The following is a 24,453-nucleotide window of genomic DNA, read 5'->3' as shown; positions in this document are numbered from 1 at the left end:
CTAGGACTGCTGTCCAGAATTGCTTTCTAAGAGTAAAAGAGGATGACAACCATCCAGGAACAGATAGTGCTTGTGATAGCTATGAGCATCTTCCGGTGGCTGATGAGAAGACAGAGAATATTACTGTGAGGTGCTGGGGCTTGAGGGAGTTGGTTTGTATCTCTCTCTCACAGTCAAAGAGTCACAGAATTATAGGGGTTAAAAAGGACCTCTGGAGATGCAAGGGCAGATGCACTGATAAGATTTTCTCTCAACCTTCTCTTTCCCAGGCTAAAAAGCCTCAAATCCTTCAGCCTTTCTTCATAAAAGAGATACTCTAGTTCCCTAATCATCTTCCTGACAAAGAAAAAGACAGAATTCATACACACAGACAAATCAGATGGTATTTTCCATCATCCCCTAGGAGATCTCTTGCTGAAGACACAGACCCAAGGTGAAGTGCAGGAACCACAGCAGTAAAAAGACTCAGGTCAGTCTGATGTACCTGATCGTAAGGGGGCATCCTCATACCTCTGTTGGTTTTCTTTCACTGAGCTACACAGGAAAGGAAGAAGGAGCACCTTCCACTTTGTGGAAGGACTAATTCCAAGAGAGCACAAGGAGCAGTTCTCTCTTGCTAGAAGGAGAACCACAGAGAGGATCATCACCACCAGCTAGACCTCTTTTCCACACAAACCCATTGTACTCCAAACACATTGCCCCAGAGCTGAGCTGAAAGTTGTGGTGTAGAAAAATGTTGAGCTCTTCAAACACAGGATCTAGTGCTAAGCTCTGGTACACATCCACTGAACATCTCTCTGGCACACAGCACCTCATTCCCCAATGCCTGCAGCCCACATATGGGAAAAAACTGTTACACCTTCTGCTGACCATAATGTTTTCCTTATGGGGATATGTCTCTTGCAACATCACCTTTTCTCCCACCTTTCATAGAATCAGAGAATGGTAGGGATTGGAAAGGACCTCTGAAGATCATTAAGCCCAACGCCCTGCCAAAGCAGGATCACACAGGAATGCATCCAGATGGGTCTTGAAAGTCTCTAGAAAAGGAGACTCTACAACCTCTCTGGGCAGTCTTCTCCAGTGCTCCATCACTCTTTCTTACAGTAAGGAAGTTTTTCCTCGTGTAAAAGTGGATCTTCCTGTGTTCCAGTTTGTAATCATTGCCCCTTGTCCTATCACAGGACACCACTGAAAAAAGATAGTCCCTTTCTTCTCGACACCACCCTTCAGATATTTCTAAACATTGATAAGATCTCCTCTCAGTCTCCTCTTCTCCAGACTAAATTATCCCATGTCTCTCAGCCTTTCATCACCAGAAAGATGCTCCAGTCCCTTAATCATCATTATATATCCTCTGTTGGACACTCTCTAGTATATCCCTGTCCCCCTTGAACTGAGGTGCCCAGAACTAGACACACTCACCAGGGCAGAGTAGAGGGGCAGGAGAACCTCCCTTGACCTGCTGGCCACGCTCTTCTTAATGCACCCCAGGATACTGTTGGCCTTCTTGGCCCCAAGGGCACACTTCTGTCCCATGGATAACTTATTGTGCACCAGGACTCCAAGGTCCTTTTTCGTGGAGCTGCTTTCCAGCAGGTCAACCCCTAACCTGTGCTGGCACATGGTGTTGTTCCTGCCCAGGTGCAGGACTCTACACTTGTTGACCTTTGAGCCACCAAAGAGCTGAGCTAGGCAGAATCGGCGAGCACAAAAACCATCTCTCACATTAAAAGGATCACATGAAAAAAAATATTATATAATCAGCAAACCCCACAGCTATTTTTGGTGTGCAAACTTCATTTACATTTTCCTTTTTGGTAAAAATCCCAAACTTTCAGCATACAACATTCCAAAACACCACCAACCCACCCTGACCCCCTTCTTTTTTTCCCCCCCCTCCTTTTATCTTCCATCAAAACAACAACTGGTGCTCGACAAAGGCTGCCCATTTTTAATTTCCTTTGCAAGCTGACTCCAGGCTGCCCATGAATTTTCTCCTGCCTGCTCATTATTCAAAGCAAAATGAGCGGCTAACCGAGTTCCTGCAAAGAATTCTTTGTCTGCAGATTCTTCAGGAGTGGTTTGTTTTGCCTGTAGGAGGCTGGAAATCCGAGTTGTTTGGGTTGGACGTGGGAGTCACGCGGGGCTTTTCTGGAGCTGCGTGTTACTCTAGAACTGTGGTTCTGGTTAAGGAAATCATTCAGGCTTGGAGTCAGTGTGGGATTTTTGGGGATACCCCTTGCCAGTGAAATCCTTTTGCTAGAACATTCTCCCCGGGCTGGCCAAGAAGCAGCAGGCAAGGAAGGAAATGGGTCATTCTGCAGCTCTGGCTCCCCAGCATCGCCCTGGCTACAGGGGACCATACCCATGGATGATTGCTCTGGTCTCTCTGCTTAGCCAGCAAGACCTGGCCCAGCTCAGAGCAAACATAAAGTCAAAGCCATCTGGCTTTGTACTGGAGAGAGTCTTCACTGCCAGGAGCTCTCCTACAAGGAGTAGGCAGCTGTTGCTTGGGGGGCTTACCTCACACGACTGGATGCAGTGAATGGCAGCGGGGTCTGGATACCAGCGCAGCCTTCCTGTGCACACGATGTGCTGAGAAGGGAAGGAGAAAAGAGTTGTTAGATAAGGCAACAGAGGCAGGGCAATGGCCACCAAGGCTTTCCAGAGGTAGAGGGTGTCCCACCACACTGCATTGCTCATTGTAGTGCAAACAGCAGTGGCATCACTACACCTCTCCCTGCACCTCTGCCCTGTAGGAAACCCTCTGAAAACTGTCTAACCCAAGGCAGGTGCCCCTGGTTCACCCACAAATGCAGAATCACAGAATGGCTGGGGTTGGAAAGGCCCTCTGGAGATTATCTAGTTCAACCTTCCTGCTAAAGCAGGGTCAGCTAGAGCAGATTGTGCCAGGGTACATAGGAACACAGTATCACAGAATCACTTCACTTGGAAATGACCTAAAAGATCATTGAGTCAAACCATTATCCAACTCTACCAAGTCTGGTGCTGAACCATGCCCCTCAACACCACAACTCTACATCTTTTAATCATCTCTAGGGATGAGGACTCAACCACCTCCCTGGGTAGTGTGTCCCAGTGCTGGAGAACCTTTTCAGGAAAGAATTTTCTTCTACTATCTAACCTAAACCTTCCATGGTGCAACTTGAGGCCATTTCCTCTCATCCTAGCGCTTGTTGCCAGGGAGAAGAGACCAACAGCAACCTCAGCAGAATCTACTTCCAGGGAGTTGCAGAGTGTGAGAAGGTCTCCTGAGCCTCCTTTTCTCCAGGCTAAACAACCCTGAGACAGTGGCTGGATAGATGTGTGTGCTTACGTAGATGTATATAAATACACAGCTGAGAGAGGACGGGGACCACCAGAGAAGTGGGTTTGGCTGGTCGTGCCACCTCATGGTGGCTGACTTGGCCTCAAGTTTCCACTGGAGGGGAAGCCACCTAGGGTCAGGACAGGCTGAGTCTGCCATCACCTCTTTGCATGATGCTGGATTCACCAATTTCTTGCTGGTATGGAACAGGGGCTCAGCAGGCAGTGCCTGCATCAACTCCTGCTCAAGCTCCAAGAAGCACATCCTGGGAGGACTCACCTCCCTAGACCTTGACTGAAGCAGCTACAGCAGACTCACGTTCAGTCGTGGGGCTGAGGTTATCACAGCTATTTATAAGGCATGAACAGGGCTGCTGCAGCCAGCTGGACACCAGTGTGAGCTGTGAAGGGCTCGGTTTCGTGGGGCTGGAATGCGTCGTCCTGTTCATTCAGCTGGGGTTTGTGGGGAGTGCTCATGATTACACAGGGGGAAGAAAAGCCCCACCACACAGGCAATTTCCTCCTTGTAAAGCTCAAGCAGACTTTGAAATCTGAGGCCCCATAAAATGATGGCTGGCCTGTGAAAGTGTCCTAGGATGCCCTTCACAGCGCCAGAGCTACATAGAGGGTTGTATGTATGGTTTCTCTTAGCCTCTCATTTGAAGTGGTCAGCAGCAAGCAGACTGGCTCCAGCACCCTCGGGTGGCACAGTAGTTGGTGACAGACTTCCTGCAGGTTCTTCTACTGTGATGGGATTGGAGCAGGATGAGGTCCTGGCCCTCCTCAGCAAGTGCAGGCAAAGCAGACCCAGAGGGAGCTGCTGTCAGATGGGGCAGAGGCTGGGGATGCTGGCTGAGCTAACCAGTTCCTGCCCAGCCCAGGGGATGTTTGCAACCTGATCCAGCTAAAAATGTCCTTCCTCATGCAGTGGGGTTGGACCAGATGACCTTTAACAATCCCTTCCAACCCAAACCAGTCTATGATTCTACGTTTGCATCCTAATCACACTGGGGTGTTTCAGATGTGGTGGCTGAGCAAGTTGAATGGCATTTTGGTACACTCATGTTAGAATACTCCCAGCCTAAGCTGGGAAATAAGGGGAAAGGGGCAAACCAGAGCTGAAAGCAAAACAGGACTGCCCCCCTGAGTGGCCTCTACACCTGTGTGTGGTTTGACCCATCTTGGTCAGGAACTGGAATGGGCTGCCTGAGGAGGTGGTGGAGTCACCACCCTTGGAGGTGTTCAAAAAACACTTAGATGTGGCACTGTGGGACATGGTTTAGTGGGCAAGGTGATGTTGGGCTGATGGCTATTGGACCTGATGATCTTAAAGGTCTTTTCCAAACTTAATGATTCTATGATCTTCTCCATCAGCTCAGGACCATGGCAGCTCCCAGGAGTGGCAAGCTGTGTAGGCTTGGAGGAGCAAAGCAGGGAGCAGAGGCAGGAGCCAGGGCAGAGAGGAAAACAAGACAGTCCATGGAGAGAGCTCCTGGCAAGGGGGAGTGATGCTTCTTAAAGTAACACCTCACTCCTCCTCCTCTCAACAAAATGCCTCCCTTGCATGAGAGCCTGCAGCAAAAGGGAAGCTGAACACCACCACCTCAACAGGCCAAGCCACCCGATCCCTCAAAGGCCAGGACTCCTTCCAAGGCTCGTGCTTAACCATCCCACACACCCCAGGCATCCTCAGCCCCCGGCAGCGATCCATGGCGGGGCTGATTGAAGGCGACGTTCTGTAGTATCCACAAGCACCATGCTGGGCCTCCTGCGGCTTCCCAGGAGGAGGAGAAGGGGAAGAAAGCTTTTGGATGGGAGTGCTGGCTCCTGGGAAGGCTGTTTGCTTTTCTTTGTTCCACCTCCCTCCTCCTGCATCTCGGTTTTATTTTAAGAAATATTACCCCAGCAGAGCTGCTTTTTGGGAAAGCAGTGCCATGAGGATCCAAGGTATTTGAGCTATTTGAGCTGTTTTGCCTACAAAATGAGTAAGAGATGGGGAGGGAAAGGCTCCCCTGTTCCAGGAGCAGAGGCAACTGGCTGGCCAGCGGGTCCTGGCAGACAGAGATAATTTTCAGCTGACAGTGCCCTGCCTCCTCCCTGGCAAGGAGATGTCTGCCTGGGGTTCCGTCTCTGCTGCCAGGGAACCAGGGCACCCAGGCTCTCACCATGCCAGGGATGGTTTTTGTTCTCCCAGCACACTGGCTGACAATCCCAGCAGCTTAGCAGGTTTGGGCATGTGGCTCATCCTGAAATACCAGCAGGATCCCTGCATTGAACTTCATCCGTTGTGGTATCCTGTAAGTCCTTGAAAGCTGGCTTGGGAGCTAGTAACTCATGCTGAACTTTGGTAGGGGAGAGCAGCAGGCACTGCAGCAGCACCCACACAGGAGGGAAGGGAAGGAAGAGGTGGTGGGAGGGAGGAGGAGTTCAGCACTGGAAGCTGATCATGGGGAGCAGCAGGTACCTCCAGAGCATGCAACCCAGGCAGCTCCTTGGAGAAGGCCAGCCAGCCCCAAGGTCACTTAAGCAGTTTGTCTTTTCAGACATTAACCTTCTTCAGCCAAAGGTAGAGATTTTAGTTTAATAAAAAAAATAAATACCAGATAGAATCACTGAATGCTTTGGGTTGGAAGTTACCATTAAAGCTCACCCATCCCACCCTCTCTGCAGTGACCAGGGTCATCTTCAACTACAATGGGTTGCCCACAGCCCCAAACAACCTGACCTGGAATGTTTGCAGGGATGGGGCATCTACTACCTCTCTGGGTAACCTGGGACAGTGTCTCACCACCCTGTGTCAAAAATTTCTTCCTTGCCTCTAGTCTCAATCTCTCCCTTTTAGTTTAAACCCATCACCAGTTGTCCTGTCACAACAGGTCCCACTGAAAAGTTTGTCCCCAGGTTTCTTATTTGTCCCTTCTCTTATTTGCCCCTTTAAGTACTGAAAGGCCACAAGAAGGTCTCCCTGGAGCCTTCTCTTCTCTGGGCTGAAAAGCAACTCTTTCAGCCTGGCCTCACAGCAGAAGGTTTCCAGCATCCTAATCATTGTTGTGGTCTTATCTGGCCCAGCTCCAGCAGGTCCATACGCTGAGGGCTCCAGAGCTGGACCCAGCACTGAAGGTAGGGTCTCAGCAAAGTGAAGCAGAGAGGGAGAGTCACCTCCCTTGACCTGCCAGCCACTAGAGAAGGGCTCCCCTCTACACTGCCAGTAAATTCCCTAATAAAGGAATCCAAGTCCTCATTTACCTGGACTCTGGTGGGCTGCAGACGGTGATCCATAGTCTCAGCAGTTACATTTCTGGGCAGTATGACAGGGTCACTGGGAGGTATGATACAGGAAGGCATGCACACAGCACCTGTGGGAGGAGAGAGCCTTGAGGACTTCATTAGGAACCAAGCAATGATATTTTGCAGGAAGATACCAGACCCAAACATGAAGGCTCACTGAAAGTAGAGGTGAACATAGAGGACACCCTTTTCCTCCCAACCAGGGATGACAATTCCTTCCCCAAATCCTGAATTATGCAAGAATCTACAGGAGCTGTGGCAAAGATCCTCCACCCAGATAAGAGGACAATTGAATGTGCCCTAAAATATAGATTCCAGCCCTAATGGCAGGATGTGGGACCTAGCATAAAAATAAGTCTAGCCTGGATGCTGTTAGATGTTTGGTGACGTCTTAGGAAGCGTCTTTGCCTTCCTATGACCCAGGAAGAAAAAAGTCGGAATAGCCACCTTGGAAAACCAGGCGGATGCCAACCCTAACCCCAGCCTCATATGAGGTCTATCAAATGCTTAACCTTAGCAGGCCCTGCCCTTAGACTGGCCTCAGCCTGTTTTGACCAGACTTGGATGACCAGTGGGTTTGTTTCAGAGTGACGCAGGCTCTGCTCACGTGTTGTGACCAGCAGGATACCAGATGAGATAGGACTGTGACTGAGTGCCGCAGCTTTTCCTGGAAGCACCAAGCAACCAAGAAGTGGGTGATGTGGTCCCTCATCTGGTGAAAGTGCCCTGTTACACATGGCTGTCACTGCAGCTTTATCTAGGACCCACCACATTAACCCTGCAAACAGCGGCAGCAGTAACAAGTGGAGAGATGTCAGGCTGGGAATGGAGAACTGGAGGTTAGGAAAATGAGTCTAAGGGGCTGGGTTTGCCCTGGAGACAAGTCCCTACTGCTTCTGAAGAGAGATACTTACATTGAAGCCAGCTTTAGCTTTGAGCCTTGCCCACTGGGCAACTTGGACACGCACAAGGCTAAAGCCACCCCTGACTCTATGTTTAGAAAGAGGATTAAAGCAAAACCAGAATGTTTTTCGTAGATGTAGTGTGGATTGGTACAAGAAGGGTCACCATGGCCTTCATCTACCTGGGAGGGCCAAGTCAGCACAAGGTTTAGTTCGCTGTTCAGATTTTCACCTGCCCTCACCTATGCCATGCCCCTGCTCACACTTGTACTCCACGAAATTCAGCTCCGGGGGTGGTGGGCAGGTGCCCCGCAAGCTCTCGCACAGTTTGAACTCCTCTGTCCATAAGCCCTCCTTGGTGCAGATGATGGGAGCCTGAAAAGCAAAGAGAGAGCAGCTGGAGTTACTACCTGTGGTTACAAGCAGCTTGCCCTGTCTGGTCTCTGCACAGCTCTGAAGTAAGCAGAATACAAGGACCACCCTCTTGTCAGTGAAGTCCAGAGGGAAGTTCTCCAGGACAGCTGGGTTGCAGCCATCTGGTCCAGTGAATGTGTGCTTTGCACTGCTGACCAGAAAGCAAGTTGTTTTCCAGCTGCTGCTGGATCCCACTAGAGAGAATCAATCACGTTTCCTTTGACAAGACCCTTTCAGCAGGTTGGAAGCAAACCTGGGCAGGCAGTAGCCTCCATCCCTTGGCAAGCCCCTTAGTTAGCAAGCTTGCTGCAGCAAGGTTAACCATCATCCAAGGCAAATGCATTCACAGCAGATCCCAAAGCTCACTGGCAACCCCCTGCTTCTGCTTTCCAACACTCTCCACTCAAGACAAACAGGCCTGCTTAGGACCCATTGGTCCTGGTCCTTTTAGAAGGCTCACCAGGGGAGCAGAAGGTCATCCCCAGGCACTGGGGCACTCTACGCCATGGTTGGTATCCAGCAAGCAAAGTTTTGGGTTTCTAGGGCAAATGCTGGTTGGTGGTACTAGGACATTTAGCCCTAGGGAGGGCCAAGCTGCTATGAGGCAAAATTTCAGGTGCTCTGAAGCACAAAGCTTAGCTGCTTTCTGCCTCCCCACCAAGTCACTCACCTGTTGTCCCTGTGGCTCACAGCTGAGGACACATTGGCTGTCCAGCTCGAAGCCCTGGGTGCAGTTGTACATGCCTTCAAAGACAGGAGGAGGTGGCTCACACACCACAGGGACGCAGTGTCCCTCTTCCCACTGCCCACTCTCCAGGCACTGAACCTTCAGGAACTTCCTGGGGAAATACAGACACCAGACTGGGTTATAGCACTCACAAAAAACATCACCTTGGCAGTACCAAGCACCCCACAGAGACAAGAACAGATTAGAATCGTGGGGTCAGTTTGGTTGGAAGAGATCTTGAAGACCATCAAGTCCAACAGTTAACCCAGCACTGACAAATCACCACTAAACCATGTTCCTCAGCACTGCACCTATGCTTGGAGCCATCTCTCCTGGAGCACAACCAAGCCCCCCACATGTGGCTTTCTCATGCCATCCCACCATGGGCAGGTTTTCCTGAAGAGACAAGCCCATGCTCAGCCACAACCTTATCTTCCCCTCACTGTGAGAACTGCATGGGTTTAGGAGCACTGGGTGCTTTTCCCTGGCACTCACCACCCCATTGCCTTCCACCTCTCTTGGTACCCCTAAACTATTCCTCTCTGCCCCGCAGCCCCTGTGGATCCTGGGCTGCTTTGTCCCACTGCCAGTAGCTGCATACTTTGGTGGATGGAGTGAGCCTCCACCAGTAAATCCTACTGGCCTGCACCCAGCAGCTCCTGAGGCTCCTCTTTGTACTCCTGCCAGATCTGTCAATTCTGCTCTTGCCGAGGGGCTGTCATACCACAGCAGACCAATACCATCCCATGCTGCTAAAACAGCCCAGGCACAACATTCTTGCCAAAAAAATGATGGAAAAGAAAGGAAGAAAAAGTCCAGGAGTGGAGCCCACCCGCTTTCCAGTCTCCTGCCCTTGGCAGCAATAGAGACACCACATTTTTACTCGAAGGCATCAAAATCCCAGCAGGCATCAGGCTGGCCAGGGACTGCTCCCAGAAAAGGACACATCACTGCAACCCCACACTTCACAGAAATCAAAGAAATGTTTTTGTAGACAAGACCTTTAAGATCATCAGGTTCAACTGTTAGCCCTGCACTGCAGGTCACCACTAAAACTTGTCCCTCAGCACCACATGGACACATCCCCGTGGGATAGGGACCATACCCCTGCCCTGGGCAGCCTGTTCCAGGGATTGACAACCCTTTTGGTGAATAATTTTTTCCTAATGTCCAACCTAAACCTCTCCTGGTGCAATTTGAGGCTGTTTCCTCTTGTCACTTGTTACTTGAGAGAAAGGACCAAGCCCCATCTTGATCCAATCTCCTTTCAGGAAGGTGCAAGGAGCAAGGTCTCCCTCCCTCAGTCTCCTTTTCTTCAGGCTGAACAATCCCAGTTCCCTCAGCTGCTCCTCACAAGACTTGTGCTCTAGACCCTTCAATAGCTTCATTGCCCTACTGTGGGCATGCTGCAGCATCTCAGTGTCCTCTTTCTAGTGAGGGGCCAAAAACTGAACACAATACTCAAAGGTGTGGCCTCACCAGTGCCAAGTACAAGGACACAATAATTTCCCTTCTGCTGCTGGCCACACTGTTGCTGACCCAGGCCAGGATGCCATAAGCCTTCTTGGACACCTGGGCACACACTGTCTCAGATTCAGCCATCTGTCAATCAACACCCCAAGGTCTTTTTCTCCTGGGCAGCTTTCCAGTGACTCTGCCCCAAGCCTGGAGCATTGCAAGGGAGTTGTGCTCCAAGTGCAGGACCTGGTACTTGGCCTTATTGAACCTCAGCCCATTGATCCAGCCTGTCCAGGTCCCTCCGTAGAGCTTCCTTACCCTCAAGCAGATCAACACTCCCACCCAACTTGTCACCTGCAAACTTAATGAGGGTGCCCTCAATCTCCTTTGGCACACAGGTCTCAACAGCACTGAGGCACTTCACCTGAGCCAGCGTTGATCACTCTCCATCCTCAGTAAGTTTTTTTTCCTGCCGCCCCCTGTCCCCACTCCTCTCCTTCTTCACTACACAGCCTGCTCCAGCTGCTTGCCCCTGTCCTCTCCCACCGCTGGTGCCAGCAGGCAGGGCTCCAGCCACCGCATTAGGGAGTTTATAGCATGCCACCAGTACAAGGAACGAGGTTTAGCTGGATTAGAGAAACCCCTGGGGCGAGGCACTAAATTTCTCCTTGTTCTGAGTGGCAGCAGACATTCTGTGGGGCCACCCAACTGTCCCCTAAACACACAAGGAAACCCCATTTGTATCCCACCACCTGACCTGAGCTGGTGGCCCTTCCCATCACATTTCTGCTGGGAACTCCTGGGTGGGAAACTGGGAGGCTTTCCGAGTTCTCCTCTCCTGTTAGGAGGTTCTCCTAACAACCTTGTGGGTTCAGAGAGCAGGGACATGTTTTTCCTAAAGACTGCATGAGTGGGCTCTTGGTGTGGTGAACTCAGGCTCCAGCAGGTAATGTGGAGGCAGGAAGGGGAAGGGATGGGATATGTCAGGTGCTGTAGGGCAAAGCTCTGCACAATATCTTGACCAGCAATTGTGCTTTGCCCACAATTAAAGTCTAGCAAAGATGTATGCTCTACACAGCATATGCTGCTACTTCTCACTTCCCAGTGGGCCACCAGAACATAACACATGCAGCCACTGAACCTCCAGATCATGGCCCAGACCCTTTGCCTGAGAGCCACAGGAAGAGCTAGGGAAAAGGACCAAACATAGGGTGGGCACAGCAGAGGAAGTGCAGTTTGCACAGGTGCAGGCTGCTGTTTGCAGCCCCAGCACCTTCACTGGGGCTTCTCCTCTTGATGTGGTGTTGGAGTGGCCCCAGCGTGGGGCCAGCACCACGCATGGCTTCTCCCAACCTCCTTAGACCTGGGGAGACAAACCATCTTGCACTGGAGGCTCACTCCACCACCAGAATTCACGCTGAGGAACTTCAAACAGGGCTAGCCTGGGCTGACCCCAGGGAAGAAGGTGGCATGTGGACCACTGCCACACGCACGAAACAAGCAGTTTATATTAAAGCACAGAGAAGGAAAGGGAGAGGCTTTTAAAGAAAATAATAAATAAATATATATATTAAAAACACACCACCTCATAGAGCAGCTTGATATTTCCAGACCCCCCAACTTCTTCTGATCTGGGTTAGTGGCATTTCTGGAGGATTAAGAGGGAAGCCAGGAAAATCGGAGTCAAAGCTTCCCCCTCCAGCCGGGCAAGCGGATGTCAAATGGGTAGAGGAGGCACGGGAGACGTGTGAGGCCGGCAAGGGCTGCATCTGACATGAAGGCATGAGCCTGGCTGGCATCCAGCCACATACTGGGGCAGCTGGCCTGAGGGGACTGCGTCCACCATACAGAAACAGTGATAAATGAGCCTAAAGCCTCATCTCCCAAGGCAGGAGAATGATGGCTTCAGCAAGAACCGGGGGGAAGGAGGGAGATTTCCTGGTAAGTTTAAAGAAAGCTGAACACAGCAGCTTGTAGGATCTCTCCTGCTGTGATGATGCTCCCAGGTTCAGTTGTCCTGCTTTGCCCAGTGAGATCTGATGCATTTCCAGTCCCTGGCCTGCTGACCCCTTCCATATGCTCCCACCTCCTCTCCTTCTCTAGCAATCTCCGTAGTCTTTGAATGGAGAGAGGAGGCAGAAGGGCTGACATCTCCATGGAAGCTCATCATGGGGCTGTGCTGTGCTCCTTTGATGTCTGGTTAAACTATGGGGTGAGATTTTCCAAGCTGCTTGAAACAACCTGCATACCTGGCTCCTCTTTGCTTCATTCCCTCAAGCTAGCAGAAGCAGCTCAACTCCTCACAAACATAGCTTTGAGATCACTGAATCTCTCCTCAGCTGGAGCACTGTGACCAGTTCTGAGGTCCTTAGCACAGGAGAGATCTAGACCTGTTGGAGCAGGGCCAGAGGAAGCAGTGACAGGAGGTCTGGAAAACCTCTGCTCTAAAGCCAGGCTGAAAGAGTTAGAGGCTGTTCAGCCTGTAGAAGGCTCCAGGGAGACCTTCTTGTGGTCTTTCAGTACTTAAAGGGGGCTAGAGGACAGATAGAGAGGGACTTTAGGGTCTGTTGTCACAGGACAAAGGGTTGATGGTTTGGAACTAAACAAGGCACTAGGGGAGGTTTAGGCTGGATGTTAGGAAGAAATTCTTCATGGAGAGAGTGATTGGCCATTGGAATGTGCTGCCTGGGGAGGTGGTGGAGTCACCATCACTAGAGGTGTTTAGGAGCAGACTTGATGGGGTGCTTGGTGTCATGGTTTAGTTGATTAGATGGTGTTGGATGATGGGTTGGATGCGATATCTCGAAGGTCTCTTCCAGCCTGGTCTATTCAATTCCATGGGAAGAAGTTCCAACATGAGAAGGAACTTCACTGTGAATGTCACAGAGCACTCAAACAGGCTCTCCAGAGAGGTTGTGGAATCTCCTTCTCTGGAGACTTTCAAGACCCATCTGGATGATCTCTGGAGGTCCCTTCCAACCCCTAACATCCTGTGATCCTGAAGGAGATTTAGACTAGAGAGAAAGATGAAACTTTTGACACTGGGGGTGGTGAGACACTGGCCCAGGTTGCCCAGAGCATGGTAGATACCCCATCCCTGAAAACATTCAAGGTGAGGTTGGGCAGGTCTCTGGCAGGTGTAGTGGAACATGTTCCTGCCCATTGTATGGGAGCTGGATTAGAAGATCTTTAAAGGTTCCTTCCAACCTGAACCATTCTATAATTCTATGATTCTCTGCAAGGAATTATCCACACTGGGCAAGCAAAACAACCCCTCTCCAGGGTCTGACCTTTTTGGTCCACAACCAGAGTATCCTCCCAACATTAGATTGCTCCTCTCAAGGATGTCCTAGATATTCCTGTTAGAGAGCCACTTCAGATGGTTCTTCATGGTGGAAGCAACAGCAATTTGGTGGTGATGCCCATTATCCCCAGTGTATCTTTACCTCTGATTTTCAGACCAGCTGCAGCTGTGGACAGTGCCAAACATTGCTCCTTGACAGTTCATTTCTCTGTGTGATCCAGGTGGGTGGGTTGGTGCTGCTATTGGATAGATGCTGCCCAAACCCAGAGAGCTCCTATCACAAACCAAAAATGCATGCACTGGGTTTGCCTTGTTACTGATATTTTGAAGATGGATGTTAAATAACTTGGCAGCTGGAAACCAGGCTGTTAGGTGGATTCCCCAGGCTGAAAACAGATTTCCTTCAGGAAGACACATAGGAGGTTTACCCTTTCATGTCAGCATGGTCAGTCAGGTAATTGTGCTGGCAGAAAGGCAGCAAAACTTTGGCAGGGTCTTGATTACACAATCAAAATTTCCTCAAGGATCCCTTGTTGACAAGCAGTGATTTCTGAAGGGACTTCCATCACCCAGGTTAATAATAAAAGCATCTTCTCCAAGCCAACAGATTTCTTCATCCCCTTTCTCTTCCACTGATGCTGCTATAGGGAAATGAATTTCAACTTAGGTTGCAAGAGCCTTACAAGCAGCCTTCCTGCCCCTGCAGTAAAATGCAGCTAATGAAACAGAAGTGGGAATCACATGAGCACTGTGTCCAAGAGCACTTCAGCTCAGAAGCAGACAGCTGGATCCCAGACATGTTTTAGGCCTGCATATGGTGGGCACCATAGCCCCATCACATGAGAAGCAAACCCCCAGGGCTTGGTTCTCCAGTCCAGCTGTAGCAGCCATGGTGTTTTATGAGGTGCACAAGAAAGAAAGGCACTGCAGAAGGCTGATCAAAGAGGCAGCTAGTCAGGAGGTGATGCTGAGCCCTGGCTGGATTGAGTTCCTGCTTTCTCAAATCATCATCCCTGGAGGGATTTCAACGCTGTGTAGACGTGGTGCTGAGGGACACATTTTAGTGGTGGTCTTGGCAATGCTGGGTTAATGATTGGACTTGATGATCTTAAAGGTCTCTTCCAACCAAAATGATTCTATGATTCTATTAAAGCTTAGCTGTCCATGTTCACAGGGGATTAAGGAGCCTACAGGAAGGTGTCTGCAAGTAGCCCTCAAAGGAAATTACCTTCTTGTAACAGTGTTGTGAGGAGCTGAGCATGTCTTTCGCATAGTAGCAGAGTGGGCTGATCCCTTGAGAACCCACAGACACCCAAAAGGTGCCTCTACACCTTCCCTGGAGAACAATCCAAGTCCTGTAGCTGCTGGCAAGGCCAGCTGGAGTTTCCCCTCTAAAAAGACATCATTGCTGGAGCTAGAAGAAGAATTCAGAGGCATCCTGACTATATTTCCAAGGATGAGCTATTTAGCTGGAACAAGGAGCCTTCAGTGTCAGCCATGGATCTTTGATCAATAAATGGTACACACAGAGTCTTGCTTTCATATGCCCACTAACACATGCACAGCACCAAACCCTTCAGCAAGGCTGCTGCTTTCTGGTTTGATGGACAACAGAGGAATAATGAATCAAGAATTCAGTTTGCTGAACCCAGGAAGACCTAAGAAGACTGCAAAACCTGATGTCCAAATCATCATCCAAGACCCTGTTTGCACACCAGCACTTCAGGAACCTGTGCTCCACCAGTTCCAGTCCTTCCAGAGCTCTTCAACAACTTGCTTTCTCCAAAATCAGTTTGAAACACAGCAAGCAAACTCTTGCTTTGGCAGCTTCCATGCTTTGCTTGCCAGGGCTGAAACACCAGAAGGATTTCCAGCAATCCAGCAACCAATTGGCCTACTTACTGGCTCTGGTAGCTGATGCTCACTATGCATGCCAAGGGGTTTGCACTCATGCTGAGTGTATCTGTAGAGCCCCAGATGAGATAGAACACCAACATTACCAGGAAAGGAATGACTTCGAATCAGGCCACTCACACCACAGTTGGTCTGGATGCTGAGCTATCTCATTTAAACTATATCATCACCCAGAAAGGTTGGACCTGATAATCCTTGGGGTCCCTTTCAACCTGGTATTCTGTGATTCTGTGATCTGTATAATAAACAGGCAATGGATTTTCTGTTTCTGCTAATATTTTTTTGCTCACCATAACAGGATGGGACCCTACCATCAAAGACCAGTTAGCAGTAATAATAACAACAGCAAATGTGAAAGCATTCTGTCAACCTGCATTACTGTGAAAATGTAAACCACTTGGTGAGATTTTCCTGGCCAGACCTACAGGGAAGAGACACACGTATTGGAGGAGCCTCAGGATGTCCCAGAGGGCATCCTTTTGAACAACAGTTACTAGAGATGGTAGAGCTGAGTTGATCTGATTGCACATCCAGCGCCTGGAATGCCACAGGCATGCAAGCTGCTCGCCACTCTGCAAAGCCATCCATGTGATCACAGCCATAATCATGATTTGCTCAGCTCCCCTCGGCCCAAGAAAGGCTCCCAACACTGTGAAAAGCTGTTTACAGAAACCACTTCCTTCATTACAAGGCAAGAAATTTGGCAACTGTTTTGCAGCGCACAACAATCCTACCCCAGAGCAAAGTAGAGATGAAGTCTGCATCCAATTACCACTGGAAGGGAGCGTTAAACAATTAGCACATAATTACCTGATTTGGGCTAGTGTCAAGACTCTGGGCAGGACCCATCCAGTGCAGGGAGCCTTTGGTGACCATACTCAGCAGGGACTCCAGCTGGAGGTGTCATAGACAAAGTGCTATTTCACCCCCCATTACCACCGTACTGGCTGAGTGTGGGGCTAGTGAATCACCAGGAATTTTCCCCCTAAGCATGGGGAAAAATCTTTTCCCATTGAATTGCCAAGGCTTGAGAAGAAATTTAGCTAAGAGGTGCAGGGGGCAAAACATTAACCCTGCCCAAAGGCTGTGGTAACCAAGTGTTAACCACTAACCTGACTCCCAGTGTCTTGATTTATGTTTTATCAGGATAGACAGCAGGGATCTTCCACCATCCCATTACATCTAATTACCTGAGAGTCCACAAACACTTCAGCACTTGCTTTATTTTCCCCCTGTGACCAGCACGTTCAGGTGCAGGTGAAAGTTCACATGCTTTGGGTTAAGACACTCAACATACATGTGTGGGCACCAGCAGTTTACATCTTTTCCCCACCTGTTTTCACCTAGCCCAGGGCAATGCTTCTCACACTTCATTTCCAGCTGCTCTGCCTTGTACCTATCAAATCAGCTCTTCAAAACTGCCAGCACGCCATCACCTCTCTTCCTCACTCACACTGGGAGAAGAGGAGGAAGGAAACAGTGATAACAGACCCACCACAGACTTACTTCTTAGTCTTGCCTGCTGCATTCTCAGCCACATGGTATCCAGGCTTGCACTTGTAGCGACAGACGGAGCCCACGTCATGGTTTCCCTGCAGGCAGCGCGGGACCAGCAGCTTGGCGTTGGCCACCAAAGGAGGTGCGTCACACTCCAACTTGCAGTAGGCTTCAGGGAGTGACCAGAGACCGTCTTCCAGGCAGGTCAGCCACTGGTTTGTTCCTGACCATAAAAGAGAAGCAGTGTGTTGGGGTTAGAGTTGACCTAGGGATGGAGTCCTGCTGAGAGAAGCTCAGAGCAACCAGTGAAAGTCATTTAAAAGTCCATTTCAAGCCAAACCAGCTATGATTCTGTGAAGTCCTCTCATCAGAGGGGATACTGATGCCAAGGGAGGCAACAAATATGAAGACCATGGGCTCCATTGCATGCTTGGTCAGGCTCAGGCAAAAATTGTTTGAATACAGACAGAAGCAGGGAAGGGACAGCTTCTAGGAGATGGAGAAAGGGTCTCGCTTCTGCAAACCTCCCCAAAAAATTCCCTTAAGCTTCCCCTCTGGTGATACCTCAGGATAGTGGGTTGGGAGCTTTTGTGTATGACAACTGTCTATAATATCTAGTTCAGCCCACCTACATTTACCCCAGGTGCTTTTTACAGCTTGTCCTTACCTGCCCTTACAAGCTGTGTGCTACATGTGCAGTCCAAGATGAGAAGTGCCAGGAGGACAGGCATAAGAGCCCAACTGGTGTGACTGGGAGTTCAAGCCACCCATTACTAAAGGTTTGGGTTGAGTATGACAGCCCAACTCCATTGTCCCTCTGGAGAAAAGGGCATGTGATAGCCCCAGCTAATGGGTGGTCAAAACTGCACAGCTCTGGGTGTGCCTACAGTAAGTATCTGGGACAGCATCACCCACATGGTGTGGATGATGGATGGTTCTCTGGGAACTGCTGAGGAAGAAAAAAAACTGCTGGATTGGATTGAATGGGACTCTTCCTACTGAGAGGTTTGGATCAGCACATTCTGGGGCAGCCAGAGTGCTTTGAGCATTGCTTGCCTTTTTTTTTTTCTTTTCTCATCACTGCTCTGCTCTTGGACCAGGCACAAGACCATGCCTCCACTCAGCACTTGAGTTCCTGATGGGCCGGCGCTGCTGAGGGCTGTCCCCCACACAGCCCATGTCATCCTTTCCTCGCCTATTCTTAGCATTTATTAGCCTTGAGAGCCCGCCCATAAGGATGCAAGCCTTCAGGGACTTCAAGCATCAAGCACCCCCTGCCTCAGCAGCCCAGCCGAGTCAGCTGGACCTCTGAGCTTTTGGAAGCCTTGGCCAAGCACCACCAGCCGTTGTGTCAGCCACTGGAAATCACCCAGGGCACTCCACTGAGGGGACGCCTTCCCACGGAGGGAGCCCTGGGCAAACCTCCCATTGACTTCAGCGGGAACCAGAGGCAGCTTTAGTGAAAGACCAGATTCAAGCCCTGCCCTCAGCTGACCCATCCAAAGCCAAGGGGCATCTGTTGGTGCAGAATTTGTGCAGCTGAGTTCATGCACTACCCTTTGATCATCTCACGCCAGGGGTCTGCTGGCATCAACCCTGCCATGAAATGAGACCTTAATTCCCTGCTCCTAAGATTTAACTTTAAGGGGGGGGAAAGAAAGAAAGAAAGAAAGACAGAAAGAAAATGTAAATGATTTTCCTAGGGTTTGGCTATAAATGTCTCCATAAAATAGGGCACCCATTAAAATGATTTGTTGTATGTGATTGTTCGGAGCAAAGGCGCTGGTGGAAACTCGCATAAAGTCCCAATGCTTGAAGCTGTCAAGGCAATTACCCCTGGAAGCCTGTCCAGCTCAGCCTTGCACAGACAGGAACAGTAGCTCTCTTTCTCCAGCAAGGCTTAAAAACATTCCTGCGGCTCTTGATGGAGTCGGCAGAACGAAAGCCAGGCCATAGAGTGTCTGGGGGGCTGCTGTGTGTCTGGGTGGTGAGCATCTCCCAGACCACTCTGTAGCTGTAGGCATCAGTCTCTATGGCTTTATACAGTCTCAGGCCTCCTGAACCACAGGCTTCCCCACAGCCACCAGGCACCAAGCTACTTTGGGCTCTCTGAAGTCCTCTCTGTCTGTCCTCACTGGCTGCCTGCACAGTACTGGCCTCCTTCATCCCCATAATACTGGAGGCTGCCAGACCTCACAGGCTATCAGGAGAAGACATCCCTACACCCTGAGGTGGATGGATATGGGCTTGCAGTTAAAGAATGGCAGTCAAGAGGGAATTATGCCCACACTGTGGTGTCTCAGGTCAAGGCAAACAGATGTCCACTGTTTGGGGAAGCCTCTCAGCTGGCAGAAGCCAGGATAAATGGGAAATCAAAGGAGCAGTGCCCAGTTTGAACAGCTTGAAAGAAGTACAGAAAGGTGTCTCCAAAAAGAGTGGTTAAATCATAGGAATAACAGAATGTTTTGGGTTGGAAGGGACCTTAAAGATCATCTAGTTCCACCCCCCATCCCATGGATAGGGACACCTTTCACTACACCAAGTTGCTCAAGGCCTCATCCAACCTGGTCTTGAACACCTCCAAGGAGGGGGCATCCACAACTTCCCTGGGCAACCTGTTCCAGTGTCTCACCTCCCTCACAGTAAAGAATTTCTTCCTGATATGCAGCCTAAACCTCCTAGCACTTCAGACCATACCTTGAAGCTTGGCTGGGTGGATGCAGGAGAAGGAACATCTCTGCAGGTAGGTTGTACCCTTGGGGCAGGAGAACTCAGCATGGTACACGTGGGACTGGTCAGGGACACCACAGTCGACAGGGTCACAAGTCACAGCTCTGTCCCACCGTCCTGAGTTGCACATCAGCACCACCTCCTGTGGAGAAAGCAAGGCTCTATCAGACCTCTGCAAATGAGCTTTAATCACAGATCATAGAGATAGGTTTAACTAGATCAGGTTGCTCAGAGCCCCATCACATCTTGGCCTTGAATCTACGGGTTTGCCATCACAGCAGAAAGGGCTGTCTCAGGTTTCAGAGTAAGTAGAGAATCCTTTCACTTTTCCTTACCAGTGTGCCCTTTCTCCCTATTCTGGGCACTGAGTCATGAAGCCTCTTACAATTACCTGGGGTGATTTTGGGGTGTGAAAGCAGTGAATGGCCCTCGGGGTAACACTCAAGCTTTCTGCTCAAGAGCAAATATGCAACATTAGCTGCATGATGCCGAGTGTTAGCAGCGGACCTCAAGGGAAAAATGAAAACACCACAACTGAGCTACGAGGTATTCCCAGCTCTCTGCACTGCAATTTTCTCCCCTAGTAGGTCAAGTCTTGCTGTGCCATTGAGGGACAGCTCTCCTGTTGAATGTTTTCCCCACATTCTCTGTGCCACAGACTCCACTGGAATCAGAGGTTCATATAATTTCATTTACATATCCAAATTACACAATCTTTCTTGGGGGGGGGGGGGGGGAGGGGAAACTGGATGACAGCCTAACTCCCTGTGGTCCCACCACTATGCATGATCAGAATGTGCCATGGTCTTCACCAAAACAGAGTGCTGGATGATGGTGTGGCATGGGGAATCTAGGCTATCAAAAAGTGTCTAGCAGGTGTCTGCTGCCATGGCAGGGGCGTTGGACTAGGTGATATTTTAAAGCTCCCTTCCAACCACAATGTTCTATGATTTCCAATCCTGAAATAGTAACCCCAGCCTAGCAGTCCTGAGGCAGGGTCTTCAAACTGTCTTGCAGCTGTTCCTGATGTCCCTTCACTGGCTGCTCATATAGTCAAATGTGTGATCCGTTCCCTCATTGAACCTGGAAGTGGTGGTTCTGAAGACCACCACTAAATTTGAGTCTGGTACTCTTGAGTGCACACAGAATCACAGATTGGTAGGGTTTGCAAAAGACCTCTGGAGATCATCAAGTCCAATCTTGACAAGGCAGGTTCACCTAAAGAAGGTCACACAGGAACACATCCAGGTGGGTTTTGAATGTTTCCAGAGATAGAGACTCCACCACCTCTCAGGGCAGCCGCTGAACAAAGACTGGCCCCACCCTCCTGACACTCACCCTTTAAATATTTCTAAGCATTGAGAAAATCACCCCTCAAGTCCTCTCTTTTCCAGACCAGAAAGACCAATTCTCTCTGTCTTTCCTCATAAGAGAGATGTTCCAGTCCCCTCATCATCTTTGTAGCCTTGCAGGATCACGGTGTAGCTGACCCAGGTGGGGTGGATGCTCAGGAAAGAGCTGTGAGCATTTTCCCCACAATGCCTCAGAAAAGTAGGGTCACAGAGCCAAACAAGTAACATCACTGGAGGGCTCAGGACAAGATGCTTACAAGATGCCTACAAGATGCCATCTGCTGTGACAATCACATTGCAAAGCTCTGTCCAGAAGTTTCCCATCTCACTGCCAAAAGTGAGAAAAGTGTCACCCAAGGCAGATTTGTGCAGTTTTGTTTTGGGGGACTTTTTGTTTTCTCTGGGCATGCTCAGCCCCCAGGGCCATGTCACCATGTAATTAAAAACCTCCCTGGTGACAAGGGGCTGAGCAGTGCACCCCCATTGCCCTTTCCAGTGCCCACCTCTCCTTGGACAAGCACCAATGGCTGCAGCACAGGAAACCTGCCCTCACAACTCTCCAAGGAAAGGAAAGGTCCACCCTGCTGATATTACCTGACCCACCTCCATCTGTCTCCACCCCACTCTTGCTGATATGGAGACCAGCTCAAACACGGAGACTGTCTCCTGTCCCCCCTCCAGAAACAGCCTAGGGATAGGGCACACTGTGCCCACAACTCTGCCGAGGTGACCGCCTAGACCCAAGGCAGCTCAGCTCCCAAGGACGTATCAGTTCCAGGTCTTCTCTGTCACATAGAGCCATGGTAGCTTGTGGTTTTTACAAGACATCCCCAGCCCGCTGGAAAATAGAATGGACTCTTTCATGGTGACCTCTGTGCTGTCCTGCTGGCATGGGCAGCATTACTGCAATGCAACACAAAGGAAGAAAAGCTCTCCATGCTCTCAGCTGCCTCTAAATATAGTCTCTCTGCAATGACTTCATTCTTTCCTGAGCCACTCACTTCAGCTTTAAGAGAAAAAACATCCCAGGGATGTTTAACCCTCCCAGCAATGCCCATCTGGAGAAGCATCTACCTCTCCCTCTGTAGGAGTGCATCACCCTAGCTTGGAGTATCGGAGTCGGTGATCTTGGAGGTCTTTTCCAACCAAAATAATTCTATGACTCCATCTCCTGCAGTGGCTTTTGGGCTAGCAGAGCTGGGTCTGCAGTGAGGGAAGGAAAGGGGCAGGTCTGCAGAGCAGAACCTCCAGACACCAGCACAGCGTTCCAGCACCAAAGCCTTCTTTGGGCTGAAGCTTGTTGGAAAAACAGCAAGTAGATGAGGGCAGGAGGAACAAGGTACCCTGGGGTCATGCCAACTGCTTCAGAGTGGTTAAATCTTTCTTAACTAGCTCTTGGTCCAGTGGGCTGAGATCACCCTTACCCTCAGGTCCACTCACCTGCATAGAGGCCAGGCTCTTCCCATTGCTGGAGTGAAGGACAAAGCCCTTTTCGCAGGCAGCAGTGCACACCATGTGCCTTGGACCGTCAGAGGTACAGCTGAGGATGGCAGCATGAGCGAGCAGAGGCTGTTTGCAGCTTCCCCATCCTGCACAGGCACCGTGGGCACAGCTGTGGAGGAGAAAGGGAAGGGATCAACCAGTGGGACCCAACACTGTTTTTAGCAAGAAGGGACTCTCTCTGGATGGTCCCTGCATGGGATGCAAAGCAGATCACAGATGCTTACAGATATACACACCTATCTCTCAGCTCCAGCTTTTACCAGGCTTGAAGTCTCCTGCTGATGATACAAGGATGGTACTTTTTCCCAGCTCTGCCTTGACAGAACCTCTACCCAACTCCAAGTCTCACCTTCCCACAGACCATCATGTCATCATGTTGGGCATGGCCCAACAATGCTCTTTCCAAAGTCCATGCTGTCTGGTGGGGCTGCTTCCGCTCCTCTGCCCCAGGGTGTGCGATCTTCATTGCACAGAGCTTGCACTCAGCCTAGTACCAAAGGAGCTGGTGGTGCTCCACATAGGTGGACCAAGAGAATGATAAGAAGGACATGACAGGGAGAGGGCAGGCAGATGGCATATTCAGCAAGGTCACAACTGTCCCATGTCCAAAACAGGAGAGCTGACACAAGATGGTCCTATCAAGCAGCCTACCTGCAAGCACAAGGAGGAGACCTATGTACAGCAGTCACTGTAGCACCTTCCTGAGAGGGCTGCAGCTTCTCCAGGAATAAGGTGGTCTCCACCACATGATGATGTCTCATTTCCAACATGCTCAAATCACCCTGGACACTAAATAACTTGTGGCAAGAGACCTGCTGAAGCTGTGCTCTGCAGTGCTGTAGGTGTCCTCCTGTCCTCTACTCACGCATGAGTCTCAGTTACTGGTATTTGGGGACAGGCAGTAGACAGCAAGAGATGTGTGCTTTCCAAAGGCAACAAAGTCCAGATAGTGACACCAGGTGTTTCTCCTGGCTTGTAAACTTGGAATTCATGCCTCAATTTCAGTCACCCTTAGCACAAAATAAGGTAAGATGTGCAGAAACAGATGGCCAGGAAGAAAAGGCTTCTGCTGATAGAAGGGCAATGGGTACGTCAAACTCTGTATGAAACATCTGAGAACCCACAGAGGCTTCACCAACTGCAACGAAATGTATAGCAGAGAAGAAATCTCTGCAGACATTAGGAAACCAACGCTGAGCTGTTTGTCAGACTGTGCAGTGCTCCCCAGACCTGGCAGCAGGATTGCCAAAGCTTTGTGTCCACATAGCTACAGGAAAGTGAGAAGCTAGACATACTGCAGCTGTCTTCTCCACCTACTCTTGTCACCTTCCCACTCCCCTTTCATAGTCTTCCGCACCTCTACTCTTCTCACAGGCCCAGGCAGAGTCTCAAACCTGTGCATGTTTGATGCCAGGTTCTTTGGGATTAAGACCATCTCAGCACACACCTGTCCAGCTCTACAGGCTCAGCTGTGGCCACCAAGGTGAGATGCAGCTAAAAGGAGGAATCATCCTCCCTGTGCCCCACCTGAAGTTATGAGAGGTCCTAGGAAAGCTTGCAATGTGTCACCCATCCCTTGGTAATAAATTGCCCTTTTCTCTACAGTAGCTTCCCACCAAGGACCAGTTGTTAGTAGTCCTTGATTAATTCTGATTAACCATCAAATAATCCTATAATGAAGAGGAGCATTGGTAAGAAGGCTACAGTCTCCATCAGTGAAAAACAGCCAGTAGATTAATTACCTAAGATGAAATGAAGCATTCTCTTCTCCAGGCTGAACAGCCCCAAGTCTCTCAGCCTTCTCACAGCAGAGGGCTTACAGTACCCCCATCATCGCTGTGGCCTCCTCTAGCTCCACTCCAACAGGTCCATGTGTCCACTGTGCAGAGGACTGCAGAGCTGGAGGACCCATCACTGCAGGTGGGGTCTCAGCAGAGTGAAGCAGAGGGGCAGAATCCCCTCCCTGCCCAAGCTGCTGGGGATCAGCCCAGGAGACAGTTTGGTCTGGGCTGTGAGTACACAGTGCCAGCTCAT

General features: G+C 50.1%; 1 protein-coding gene across 1 annotated transcript in view; it reads right to left on the bottom strand.

Moving 5' to 3' along the window:
• Window positions 1-24,453, bottom strand: part of PAPPA2 (pappalysin 2) — a 105,337-nt gene that overhangs the window by 17,748 nt on the left and 63,136 nt on the right. Inside the window, exons 14-20 of the mRNA XM_068141381.1 lie at window positions 22,357-22,528; window positions 19,532-19,706; window positions 16,844-17,057; window positions 8,605-8,773; window positions 7,763-7,895; window positions 6,577-6,686; window positions 2,527-2,598 (exon numbers count right to left, since the gene is read on the bottom strand). Coding sequence (XP_067997482.1) covers window positions 2,527-2,598; window positions 6,577-6,686; window positions 7,763-7,895; window positions 8,605-8,773; window positions 16,844-17,057; window positions 19,532-19,706; window positions 22,357-22,528 — 1,045 coding nt within the window. The remainder of the gene's footprint in view (window positions 1-2,526; window positions 2,599-6,576; window positions 6,687-7,762; window positions 7,896-8,604; window positions 8,774-16,843; window positions 17,058-19,531; window positions 19,707-22,356; window positions 22,529-24,453) is intronic.

This window comes from Melanerpes formicivorus, unplaced genomic scaffold (assembly GCF_026170545.1).
Source record: "Melanerpes formicivorus ecotype bairdi unplaced genomic scaffold, bMelFor1.0.p_v2 SCAF_7, whole genome shotgun sequence".
Taxonomy (NCBI): Eukaryota; Metazoa; Chordata; class Aves; order Piciformes; family Picidae; genus Melanerpes; species Melanerpes formicivorus.
This window is presented reverse-complemented; position numbering and strand designations above follow the sequence as displayed.